The sequence below is a fragment of the Ambystoma mexicanum genome, chromosome 3p, assembly GCF_040938575.1.
Source record: "Ambystoma mexicanum isolate Mex_15411 chromosome 3p, UKY_AmexF1_1, whole genome shotgun sequence".
Taxonomy (NCBI): domain Eukaryota; kingdom Metazoa; phylum Chordata; class Amphibia; order Caudata; family Ambystomatidae; genus Ambystoma; species Ambystoma mexicanum.
In genome coordinates this window covers 553,201,308-553,214,223 of record NC_090925.1, presented here as the reverse complement: position 1 = coordinate 553,214,223, position 12,916 = coordinate 553,201,308, and the positions used below count along the sequence as shown (strand labels likewise).

At 45.4% G+C, this 12,916-nt stretch overlaps 1 protein-coding gene across 1 annotated transcript in view; it reads right to left on the bottom strand.

The window, feature by feature from the left end:
• PREX1 (phosphatidylinositol-3,4,5-trisphosphate dependent Rac exchange factor 1) overlaps window positions 1-12,916 on the bottom strand; it is a 1,235,108-nt gene that overhangs the window by 413,216 nt on the left and 808,976 nt on the right. Inside the window, exon 14 of the mRNA XM_069651281.1 lies at window positions 8,560-8,635. Within this exon, the coding sequence (XP_069507382.1) occupies window positions 8,560-8,635 (76 nt within the window). The remainder of the gene's footprint in view (window positions 1-8,559; window positions 8,636-12,916) is intronic.

Sequence of the window (12,916 nt, the reverse complement as noted above, 5' to 3'; positions counted from 1 at the left end):
AGTTGGCTTCTGAATGTTTGTCTTGCAGTTGCCGGTACTGGCCTTACCCTGTGTTTGACCGGGACCGTGTTGGTCTTAAGTAGTATTTTGTGGACGAAGCCCTTGATGTGTCGGGGCTCTTTCGAAAATAGTTTTGGATAATCTTCTTTCACTACCGCCGCTCCTCTCGAACAGACTGACAGTACCTGGTCCTCTGTGCTGTGGTCCAGCTTAATTTTCAGTTTTGCCTGGTCATCCCACCCTAGCACTGCTGGGCCTTCTTGACTAAAGTAGACTTTTGTAGTGGTCTCTCTCCCTTTGAACTCCACTTTACCTTTGATGTAGTCAAGCAGGTCTACCGACGCGCCACCAAAGACTGTAGGCGTGTGCCACGTGCTGAGCACTTGACCGTCTCTGTTCCCATCATCTCCTTGTACTTGCGCTGCGGTATTATGGTTAGGTGAGATCCCGAGTCGGCCATGACTCTTGTTTCTAATCCATTGATTTTGATGGCACAGTAGGGATTTTCTCTTCTGGCCCGTGGGCTGTTCACCATTATGACAATAGGCCTCCCTTCATCATCAGAGGACGATTCCCTCTCTGTATTGTGTTCCGCGTTGACGCTGGTGACTTTTTTGTTTCGCCATCGGCACATAATTGAAAAATGTCCAATCTTTTTGCACACTGAGCATTCCTTGTCCCTTGCCGGGCACTCTTTGTCAAAAGCTAGGTGTTTCGTGCTGGTGCACCTGTGGCATTTCAACGGTTCTTTCCTCACCCTTTCCCTTCTCTAGCATCGAGGATTGGCCTCTCCTCCTTTGGGCGGAAAGCTACAGCTTGGACTTCAGCTGGGCTGTGCCCGCTTGCTTATTCTTTCCTTCTACTTGCTGTCTCTTCCACAGCTCTCGCTATTTCAATTGCTTTCTCCAGCTGTAGTTATTTCTCTATAATTAACTTGTCTTGTACCTTCCTGCTGTTGGTATAAACCACCAGCATGTCACAGATCAAATCTTCCGCGCTGTTTCCAAAGTTGCATAGCGCCGCCAATTCGCGCAGTTTGGTAACATAGTCATCCACTGGTTCTGACACCTCCTGTTTGCGGCTGTAAAACCGTATCCTGCGCAGGACAGTATTCTCCTTGCTGGCGAAACTTTTGACAATTCTCCTCACGGCTTCCTTAAATACGTCATCATTGTCGCCGGCCACTGGCTCCGGGGTGAGACTTTCAAACACCCTTTGTCCTTCGACGCCGAGAGCATTTAGTAGCATTGCTAGGCGTCTCGCTGCCGAGTAGCCTGCACTGCCCAAGGCTTCCACATATGTGGTGAATAAGGGTTGCCACTGTGGCCACGGAATGGCAGGCCTACCTGGAGTTGGTGTTGCCCCTTGCATGGCACCGCGTGGGTTTCAGTGGTGATCCTCGTCGCCAATTATGTTGTATATTTAATGGAATGATACAAAGGAGGATGCGTAGCTGCAGATGATGTTTCTTTATTCAAGGTGGAACATCAACTTGATATCTGCATCTAACTCAAGTAACAGGTGGGCAACAGGCCCTTGAATTATGGTCCAGCTGATATTAGTCTTTAGTCTCTATTCAGGCTCTTAGTCCAGTCCAAAGGAGGAGCACACAGGAGCCGACGTTGCTCTGTGCCTCCTCTCCCAGCGTCTGCCCTGCGCGGAGCACGGGAGTCCTATTTCCGCTTTCTGGATCGAGATCTCTACAAGGAGAGGTTTGCTTTCTACTGTTTTGCAGGAACCAGTTACCCATTTGTCATTATGAACCCCAGCTTAACACTCAAGGCAAGTTAGGTAATAACTATTTCACCAGAAGAAGGGGGCACAATGACAGCAAGAGGAATTCTTTTTGTAAGGTTTTGACGACAAAATGACATCTAGGAAGGTCAAAAATCATACAACAAATGCTGATCAAGTTGGCAGAGTAAAAGGTGGAGCACCAGGCAGTTGCTTTGGCTTGGCGTTGACACTAACAAAACCAGAGGGGTTAGGTTTCTTTTTAGCTCTCAGAAACCAGATACTGTTGTGGCCAGAATAATTTTTCACCTCGGTTGATAACCCCTTGTGCTGATCACAGGTGCTGCACTGTGTCATTGTTTCTACAAAGTCTGGCTGGGTTCTCATAAAACCATGTACTCATTTAGGGGGATCTAGATTCTTGTATTGTCTAATAAGGAGGAACTGCAGGGTGCTTGCGCTACATGTACAGCCCCTGCTCTGAATGGCGCAATGCGGGCAGCGCGTGCTCATGTCTGCTTTGATGAAGTGAGAGCACCGGCAGCCTGGCATCTCGCGAGACCTGATTTCCCCCCCCCCCCCTCCCACATACCTTCTTTTTTTTTATTTTAGCAGTGTGGCTCTACCCCAATCCAAAGTCAGCAAATCTTGCAGGTCTATCTTCCTCCCATGTTGAGGCTGGTTCTCTTTGCAGTCCTCTTCCCGTGGCATCATCTGAGATTCATCGCTCAACTCAGTCTGCATCTCACGGTCTGCATTTTGCACCTCGCCATGATCGCTTAGATGCTCAGGAGCTTCATACCTCTCTTGTTCAAGTCCATCCATCGTTGAATTGCTCACTGATTCTTCTTTCCAGTGACCCTAGCTTATTTCTAGAAACTCTTTACTTCCAAGATCTCCAATGGATGCCACTACACACATGCCCTTGAGGGAGTTGGTTGCTGCATCTCCTGTTTCAGATAGCCGGGACATGCAGTCTGCTTGGGCATTTTTCCATCATGTGATAGGTACAATTTTGTAAGTGCACTCCTGCAATTTGGCTGCAATGTGACCCAAACGAGGCGCAGATGTCTTGTCCCTCCTGGGGTCAAGATGTGAATTAATGGTTTGTGGTCGATCACTAATTGAAATTGCTTGTCCCACGCAAGTTCCTGAAATATTTGACTGCCCAGGTCCATGCTAGCATTTCCTTTTCCACAGTGGAATAGTTTTTTCAGCCTTGGACAACGCTTTGGATGCAAAGGCAACCATATGTGCAGCATCGCTCTTTTTCTGAGTTCGAGTCACCCCCAGGCCATACACAATGGCATCAAATGTTATGATGGTCTTCGCTGGATTGCCAGTGCAGCAGATGACAGGCCGGAAAAGGCATGTAAGTAAAGTGGTATGTGCCAAATCTGGTTATGAATGCCGTCCGAGGCCTTGATTCTGTAGGCATTCTGATCTGATAAGTGTCCCTATGAAGTTTAGACAACACTTTGGCCTCCAGCATTATGATCAACTAATTTATGCAGGGGAGGGGGCAGCAGTCTGTGATCACCTCAAAATAGAGACTGTGCAAATCGATGTAAACTGTGATGTCATCGGAGTGCTTTTTTTTAATAGTCAGAACCACTGGGCTTAGCCCTTCAGACAATTCTGCAGTCTCTATTGTGCCTTCCTTATGCATTCTTTCAGATTGCGCCTGTAGAGCTTCTCTTGCCATTGCCGCCACCAGTCTCACTTTGCGATTTACTGGAACAGCATTTTGTTTCAGCATAATTTTGTGTACACAGTTCTTTTTCTTCCCCGGATTATCGGAGAATAATCTGGGGAAATTCTTCTCTGGACACCAACACTCCTCCTGTATTTACTGACAGTACCCGGTCTGCCATACTGGGGTCCAATCGGATGTTTAACTTGGCTTGGTCATGCCACCTTAACATAGCTGGGACCTTCTTACAAACTCTGGTCTTCGTCGCCCTGTCTTTGACTTCAATCGTGCAATGGATGTACCACAACACGTTTACGGTGGCCCCTCAAAAGACCTTGGGTTTGTGCTTCGTTCTCTTCACCTCTACCATGTTTTTGCAACCTTGTACGTGCAAATCGGTAGCATCATTAGGTCTGACCCTGAGTCATCTCTCACTCTTGTATCATTGCCTTCCACCTTGATGACACAGTGTGTTCTTTTCCCTTCTGGCCATCCCACAGTTCATCATTATTATGGTAGGTCTCCCGTCTTCATCCAACTCTCCGCGCCCCCAGCCCTCTGTGTCTTCACTCATCAGATGTGGGCCACTTTCTTACCCTGCCACTTGCAAGCTATGGTTATGTGACCAATTATTTTGCAGTTCGAACATTTCTTCTTCCTGGCAGGACACTGTCATTCGCAAAATGGCCGGTGCTGGTGCACCCGTGAAATTTCAGAGGTTCTCGCTTACCTCCTTTCTCCTTCTGGAAATCTGACTGACACTTGCCTCTTCTCCTCTTGAATTGCATAACATGTACATCTGGGACTGGCAAGCCTCCTGCCAATTCCTTACATCTGCACAAAGTTGCTTCCACTGCCCTGGAAATGTGAATAGCTTTGTCCAGTTGCAGCTCTTTCTCAAGGATACATGTTATCTTGCACCCTCCTGTCGGTGTGCTCTGTTAGCATTTCACAAATCCTGTCTTCAGCCATATCCCCAAAGGCACACAACACAGCCAATTCCCTCATTTTTGTCACAGCCCTCCACTGCCTCATTGGGTTCTTGTTTACTGCTGTGAAATCTGAGCCTATGTAAAACTATGTTCTCTTTGCTGGAGAACCTCATAATGATGCTCCTCACTGCCTCTTTGTAAACATCATCATCATCATCATCATCATCATCATCTTCCACGGCTTCAGGCTTAAACAAGCAGAAATAATCTGATCTTCGATGACATGCATTTAGCAGCAAGGCCCTTCTCCTTACTGCAGCGTAGCCGGCACTTTCCCACAGCTTCCAAATATGTTACATACACCGGTTCCCACGTGGCCATGATGTTGCAGGCCTACCTGGAGATTGCAAGAAGGCTGGGGGTGGCAGAGCATCTTGCATCTTATTCATGGCTTGTTCGCGTCCTGCTCCAAGTCGTCAATTATGTTGTGGCCCGAATATTCACACTAGGCTGTGATGAAGTTACTATCTTTATTCACCTCGGTCGATAACCCTTTGTGCTGAACACAGTAGCTTCACTGTGTTAGTGCTTCTACAAATTCTGGTTAAAAGCATGTACACATGTATTTACAGAATCTAGATTCTTGTACCCTCTTCTAAGGAGGAGTGCTGGGGTGCTTGCGCTTCTGGCACAGCCCGCCCTCTGAATGTCATCTCTGCTTTGATCTCACAAGAGCTGAGGCTGCCTGGCATTATGTGAGACCTGATCTCCACAGATATCCTTTCAAAATCACAACATGGTGAACGTGACACGCCACCAGGTTCCCCCACAAGCACCCCCACCTTGATTTGAGAAACCTTCTGGAATGAATAGAATATGAATTCATGGTGTAACAAATCAAGCTATGCTTTTAGCTCTTCAACCCCAATTCAAAACTTTGCACTTCGGATTATATAAAAATGCAAACTCACCCCTCCCACTCTCCCCCAGAAACTCAGTTTTCTCGCAGACACCAAAAAAGGTGGCCAGAAGCTCCCCCTAATCATGATCTGGCAGAAACTGATCAAGCAGATACTTTCAAACATTTGTGTGTAGAATGTACACGAAAGTCCACACAAATGGTAGTCATGGTTCCAACTCTACGTAGATCTTTGGTGTGTCAACAGCGAGCACACTTTTTTGGTAAGGTGAATTTGGCTGCACTGGACTCAACATGTGACATAGTACACTTTCCCACAGCTAAACGAAGAAACTCATCTATATCACCCAGCTGGAAGTTACGTAGCTCGATGCATACAACAATGCAGCTTAAAGTGTGGGAGTAAGCAGGGCTTACAAGGATTTCCGATGCAATTGAGGATGAAGATACATACATGGCCTAAGATGTGAAAAGATATGGGTATATTGGGCTCTAACATCGGTCTACTATGGCACGACACTGTGGTTTTATGGAAACACCTCACACATAGTGCACCACGAGTAAACATACCTGTCCACTCGACGAGCAATCCAGCTCCAAATATTTTTAATAGTCCAAGATTTCCGGTCAAAAACAAAACTGTCCTTGCTCAAGAAGAAAGAGAATAACCAGTAAACCTACAGAGCAGAATGGAGCACGACCGCAAAACAGGGGTAGTAAGAGACTAAATAGAGCTCAGTTTATCAATTGACACAAATTGCACCGCATGACTGCTGCTTCGCTAATATGGTGATCATAACATTACTCATGCTTTTATATTTATTTATTCGTTATTTAAAAGGCACCCATACAGCAAAACAGTGTTTCAAAGTGCCACAAGGGAAGGGAACAAAGCAGCAAAAAAAAACAACAGAATTAACAATGAGAATAGAAAATGGAAGCAAGCCTACTAAACCTTGAGACATTCGGAGTATGCAAGTTCAGTGAAAGAAAAACGGGGAAAATGGGGGAGACTGGGTGCAGGTAAATGCTATTGGGGTACCCTAGAGGAGGAAGTGCCAGATGTGCCCATTGGGGAGGCAGCAGGTAAGTGCATGGAGTAAGCAAAGAGGGAGGGTCCTGCTGGGGGTGATTCGGCAGAAGGCAAGGACCCAATTAGACTATTGAGGGACCAGGCCGCCAATCTCAGCTGCAGAGGGGACGGTTAGCACAGGAGGGGGAGCGGGAGGGAGGAGGAGAAGAGAAAGGTCTGGAGTTGTTTGCAGAACTTGAGGTGGTCCGGTTCAAGACAGAGATAGAGGAAGGCTGTTCCATAGGAGGGAGCCAGGTGAGTAGAGAGATCTGCCCCCAGCTCTCTGCTTGATGAAGCGTTTCATCAGCAGAGAGTTGAAGCCAGAATATTAAAGGGATCTGGAAGGGGAGTATTTAGTATGAGAGGTAGCATGGTCCAAGGCCCCAGACAGCATTGTGGATGATGCAAAAGGTCTTGAATTTGATCCTTGCAGCAACAGGCAGCCAGTGGAGAGATTTTAGAGCTGGAGAGATACAGTCCCACGGCTTGAGGTCAGGTCTTGCAGTCCTATTGTGGATTAGTTGCAGAGGACAGAGCGCTTCATGTCCGATTTGTCAGGGCTGGTAGGTGTAGGTGGTCCGGCAAAGTTGGCAAAGGGAGATGGCGTGCGGTGGTTCATAGAAAAGGAGGGTGTTTTGCATACATTTTAAAGGGTAAACATTACAGGCTTCCCAAGCTAAGATGGTGGAATACAGGGCTCATCCGATTGGTTGGGAGAACAATAGCCTGGGTACCTTTCTGGTGCACAGGGTTCTATAACTGCCTTTCATCCAGAGAAGTTTAGTGACCGGTTGTGTGAATTACAGTTCCTTAATTTAGGCCCTATCCAGAGTCCTGACAAACAAGAAGGAGACATCTGTAGCAGTAAGAGTCATTTTCCCCTGAAGACCATATGTGGGAACGTTTCAATTTGAAATGCAGTGCCTGAAGAAAAGACATAGTTTTGAAAAGAGATACAAAAAGCAGAAGGCAATATCAGTAACTGTATCAGGAAGAGACATGTAATAGAACGCTTGTCATTCGCAATTACTTTTACCCGAGTATATGGGTTTCAGTCAATTTAGAAGTGTTCAGCTAACCAATACTACGTCTCTAAGTGAACAGCAGAGGCATTACAGGAAACAGATTGTTTTCAGTTACAGATATAATTCCAAATCTTATATTCTACTCTTTATGTAATCAAGTGTATTTGTTCCGCCACAGATACCAGAGACGGGCCACAAGGTCGGGAGCCTGCAGTATCTCGTATTTTATTTTATCCACTACCCCTTTCCCGTCCTTGGGGTTCTCGACTGAGTTCAGCAGGGAACTCCTGGTGAGGGTCTGTGGGATCGGCATTAGCTACTGCAGATTCCAGAAAGCCAGTCCTGACATGATTCATCCTTCTTCTAAGCACTGATATTGTAGGTACTATTACCACCCAATGTGTCGGTACTCAATTTATGAATCTCATATGGAAAAGGGGCTGTATCTGCCCTATTGGGACTCAAACTTGTTACTGCAGATGGAGCAAGCACATGTCTGGAGTCAAGCTCTTAACTCGCTGAGCTACCCGGATGCCACATCTTCAATTTACCAGGCATAGTGGAGGTTATTCTAACCACTCCTGAATGTAGGCCTGGTATCCCGGATCCTACTAACCTAGTGAGAGCTACTCTTGTCTTTCAACACTCAGAAGTAGAAACTGGAAAATCAAGTAGGTTGTGTGCACCGTTTACCAGTGCAGACGTTGCGCTTTTACAATGCCAAGCCTAGCCAGCATCCGCAAGGTCTCAAGCGGTCTTCTGTCAGATGGAAGTAGCCAATTTAGTCTGGGTGAATGCTCTTTTAGTTAGTCTTTTATAGCATAGTTTGCCTGTTCGTAGGGGAGAACATAAATATCAGAATGAAAGCGAACACTGTAAGCTGTGAGAATTAAGATATCGTAGGAGTATGACATACTGTATTCAAGTGATGTATTTTTTATGTATTCCTTCAATTCGCTGATTTTTTTATCTGGTTTTCACTTTATAAATGTAACACTTCAAGACACAGAGGGAAAGGAAAAAACAGGATGCGCTACTTAAACCAGACCTGTGCCAACTTCAGAGAGCAGTGTGTGCTTGGGGAGGTCGGGGGAAGTGTACGATATGGGGTGTGGGGTGTGTGTTTGCGCATCCACACGATGGACAGTATTTAATTTCTGTTGTAAGAAGGAGAGGTTTCCTACCTGGGAGATCAGCCAGTCCACAAGCTTACTTGCCGGGATTACAGATTTGTAGGTTTTTAGGTGGTGATCTCGGTCTCTGGAAAGAAAACCACAATACACAGTTAAACTCCAGAAGTACTAATCTACAAACAACACTACTGTCACACAACTCCACCAAAACCAGATTTGTTTCCAAAGGGGCTTAAACGAACACCTCAACCTGCCACCTCACGTACATCTACCCAATAGGGACAGGGGGATTTAAAATCAGATGCAACCAAGGAGCTATTACACTGGATTTTATTATAACGTACATCAAGATCCCAGGCAGATGTGGACTTTTAAGTCTTAAGGTTCAATCACTGTACATCCACAAAGTGTTTGCTTGTGCCCGGATTCATAAAAAGAAGTAACCATTGATTATGTGGGACACAGAAGATGTCATCTTATCTGCAGCTTCTTTGGTTCACAGAAACATGAGGATTGGTTGGGGAATCCTCTTCACATTGGACACACAAAACCTAAATGCACCTGGAAAACCACCAAAAGCAGCAAGAGTAACACCAGCTGGTGCTTGGTAATTAATAAACTCTCATGGTAGATTTGGGGAACTTCATTAAAGGTCTCTGGCTGTCTTATTAATGCTGAGGGCAGTAAATGCATGAGCTGCCACCTGGAGTGACAATGACGCTGTGGTGTTACATTATGTCAAAGAGGTTTGTGGTGGCACTGGAACAAGGTTTTTTTTCCATGGTTGAAGCTGGAGCAAGGGAACTGTGAAGTCTGTGGCCACAGTAGGTCTTTCGACTGTACGCATGCAGGTTGGGTTCTGAAGTCCTGAACCTATTTGCCCCTTTAGGAGAGCTTTACAAATTGCATTTATATTTTACTTGCACATCTGCTTTGGCGTTTCTGGTGTGTGTTTTTTTTTTCGTATTGCTTGCCTTGGTTAACTTTAAGGTAATTGGTATTTGTTGATGTTTTCCACGTTGTTTATTTCCAGAATCAGTGATATGTTTAGGGTTAGGAAAAAACCCAACAACATATGAGTGATGTGACTGAGTGCATGTGTCAGGAATGAAGTAGCACCTTTGTGGACCTGGTAGTTATAAAAGCTGCTGTGTGTAATGTACCATTTCTTCTCCTGCTACCTGTGAGTTAGCAGGGGCACAGCTCGCTTTGCATAGTGCACAACAACAATCTTGTGCCTGTTCCGCAGGTAGCATGTGAGGAATGGAGTACTCAAAATATGGATTTTCAAGGACTCACCTCGTCACCTGGTTTGGCAGTTCCACTACATTGCGCCATCAAGCAAGCTGCAGCGGCCCAACACTCTAGGAGCGATGGCTGATAGTTCACCAGATGTGTCCGCCAGATGTGTCATTACCAGGCCAGGCAGCACTTACAGCAATATCCTGGGTTGAGCAAGGTCAGTCTAAACTAGGGGAGACCTCAAACACCTGCATTTGTTTGTTTCATGAGTGACACTTAGTGTTTGGCGGCAGTCACCCAGAGCTGGTACCAGAAAGCCAGCCCAGGGGGTGCCTTGCCCTCAAGCTGTCCTAAACATAAATTGAAAGGAAACCAAGCATACACGTTATGGGCACCATCTACCAGAATAAGGCTCACTTTCTCTCCCACACAAACAGAAGAGCACCCACATCTTCCCAGAAAAAAACAAGAAAAGATATCTACCTACCAAGCTGATGAAGAGATTAAAGTGCAACAGGTGCTAGGAGAGACAACAATCATGGTCTCTAAAACCAAGGGGGATCCTAGAAGTTCATCCAACAATTCCAGAAGCCCCAATAACAGCAGAGCATGGAGATAAGTAATTGGGCACAAACCCTTGTGGAAATGGAGATAAGAGTTGCACCAGTATTGGCCACACGCCCAACTGCCCCACCTATCCCCCATCATGATCACAAAAGGAAATACAAGCTGAGGCCGCTGCAGTAGGCCAGTAACCAAACACTAAGAGCCATGTAGTTGTTGTTTAGAGTAGAATTGGCGCTATTACATATCGCATGCGCATGCAACATCTGGAAGGGGACAAAGGCCTAGGCTGAACCCAGCATCAAATCTGTACAGCTCTGAACGGTCAGGATAGGCTAATCCCCTTAAGACGCAGATAGCGCTTTTGGGAAACCACCACAACTCACTTGAGGAAAGGAAAGAACCTTAAGCAACACACAAAAGGGAAAGGTCTTTTTTAGGTGAGGACCAACAGTCCCAAAACTTTGTGTTTGGATATGAAGTATGCCAATTATGTTAAACATAAATAAATAAAAACATTGTGTAAAGGACTGTTAGCAAACATGCTGTTTATTGTGATGCATTCTGGAATAAACAACTGTTTCCCCTTCCCACCACCAAGTATTCAGGCTCTCTTGGATTCCTATCTGGACGGGACCAGACCCCAGAAAATCAAGAATAATGAATGTGCTTTAAGAACTCGGACCCCTTTTTCAACTACCTTTTTGACATGCTATGCCACTTGAAAAAATCACTTGTCAACTCCCAAGTCAATTATTACAGCTTTTCTACAGCTGGTCGTATTGTCCCCGCTCCATTTGCGTTATAGTCTGAATATTCTTTCCTTACATACCAACTCCTCACTGAAAGTAATTTGCTTCTTAACTCTCTCCTCTAGTGCCTCTTCCGTTTTGGCTACAAGGTGGTTCTTAAGCACCACCTGTAAGCCAAAACTATTACATTGGAATACAAATAGGGAGATGGTTTGTGAGGAAGGACACAGCTTGTGGCAGTATTTCGATATTTACCAACCCTTTAACTACACAAAGCCATGTGATTCCTACTCAAAATCTACCCCATCCTTGCCTAAACTACAACCTCCTGACAGGTCTAGACGGCAGCTCTATCTAGCAGTAGAAACAAACGTGCTCTAAAGGGACTTCCAGTGTATTTCCAAGCTTGTTCAGAGAGTAAATGGCTTATCTACAGCTGTAAATGCTCTATTGGTTTAATAAACTTGGGTACAAATATTTTAGCCAAGCTTTCAGCCATTTGATTTATAAGCAGTATGTGTCTCCTCGCATATGTACTTTGCACTGAAGTTATGCTAAAACGAGCACTGGCAACATCTACTGTTTTGGCGTGGATATCGACATTATAAAGGCACTGCTATCATAGGCTCAGGTACTCACATTTATTTTTGCAGCTTTTGCCATCTTAAGGACAGGTAGTTCTGTTATGTTAGCGCCTGGCAAATGCCTAGCCCATGCCCACCCAACTGACATAATAATTTGTTTTTAAATGTACAGTATGACATACTGAGTCCGTGGGAATTGGACGTTTCTCAAATCCTGGCTCGAGAACACAAAAATGCTCATACTTGCAAACTCTGGATTCATAACATTCCTTACACTGTGGGCTTCCGCAACTAACTGTAGCCGCTGCAGCTGATAACAGGTGCGGCTGCAGTGCTAGGCCACAAACACACAATGGTGAGAACCAGGGACGTGAGGACGGCGGCCGCTCTCAGCATCTTATCAAAGAAAAACGTGCGCATAAAGTCACAGTGGAAGCAGAAGGCCGATGAGAAACCTTGGCTCTCTCTTAGTGAGCTTGCAACACAACTGAAAAAACAAGAGATAAGAAACTACTGATAACACGAATTAAAATCTACAAAGCATGTCCGTTTTCCTTTCCATCATGACCAGTCTTCATCACTTTTATCCCTGTTCCCCACTCCCCCATCAAAAGAAATGAAGTGGTTTTAATTGTTTAAGTGTTGGAACTCCCTCCCTCCTGCGATCAGAGCTGAACACTCCTTCTGGTCGTTTAGAGCTAAAGTTAAGAACTGGCTCACTGTTAGGAATTACTAACAGGCCCTTGACTTATCCTGGATCCCCCCTGACACAACTTAGTCACACCGCCTTAATGTTTTTCCAGTGGTCGAAGTGTACGAAAAGAAGTAGTGGAGCTATGTTCCCTGCTGGCCTGCACCCACTCCCCACAAACCCCATCATCACGTCTCTTCCCTCACACAATACACATCACCAAACACTTGCATCTGCTGTTTAAGGGAACGTTCAGTGCAGTGCACTGAAAGAGCAAGTTTCAACTTCTTCCTACACTTTTATTTTAAAATGAAACCATTCCAGATCGGTTTGTTTTTAAAATAAAAGTATAGAAGCTGTCAAACGTAAATTAAAAAAGTAGAGGAGCACCGCTCCCAACCGCTCCTGCTCACTTCGACCACTGGTTTTTTCTTCCCGCATCGTCGACCAATCTGCAACTGCCGGTGACAACTTTTGCGCTTACTTGTATTGTTATGCTAGCCTGCTAAACCTGTAACCCCTGGTAGGCTACCACTGCTTTTTGTATTATATTATGTTTCTGTAACTATGTCATA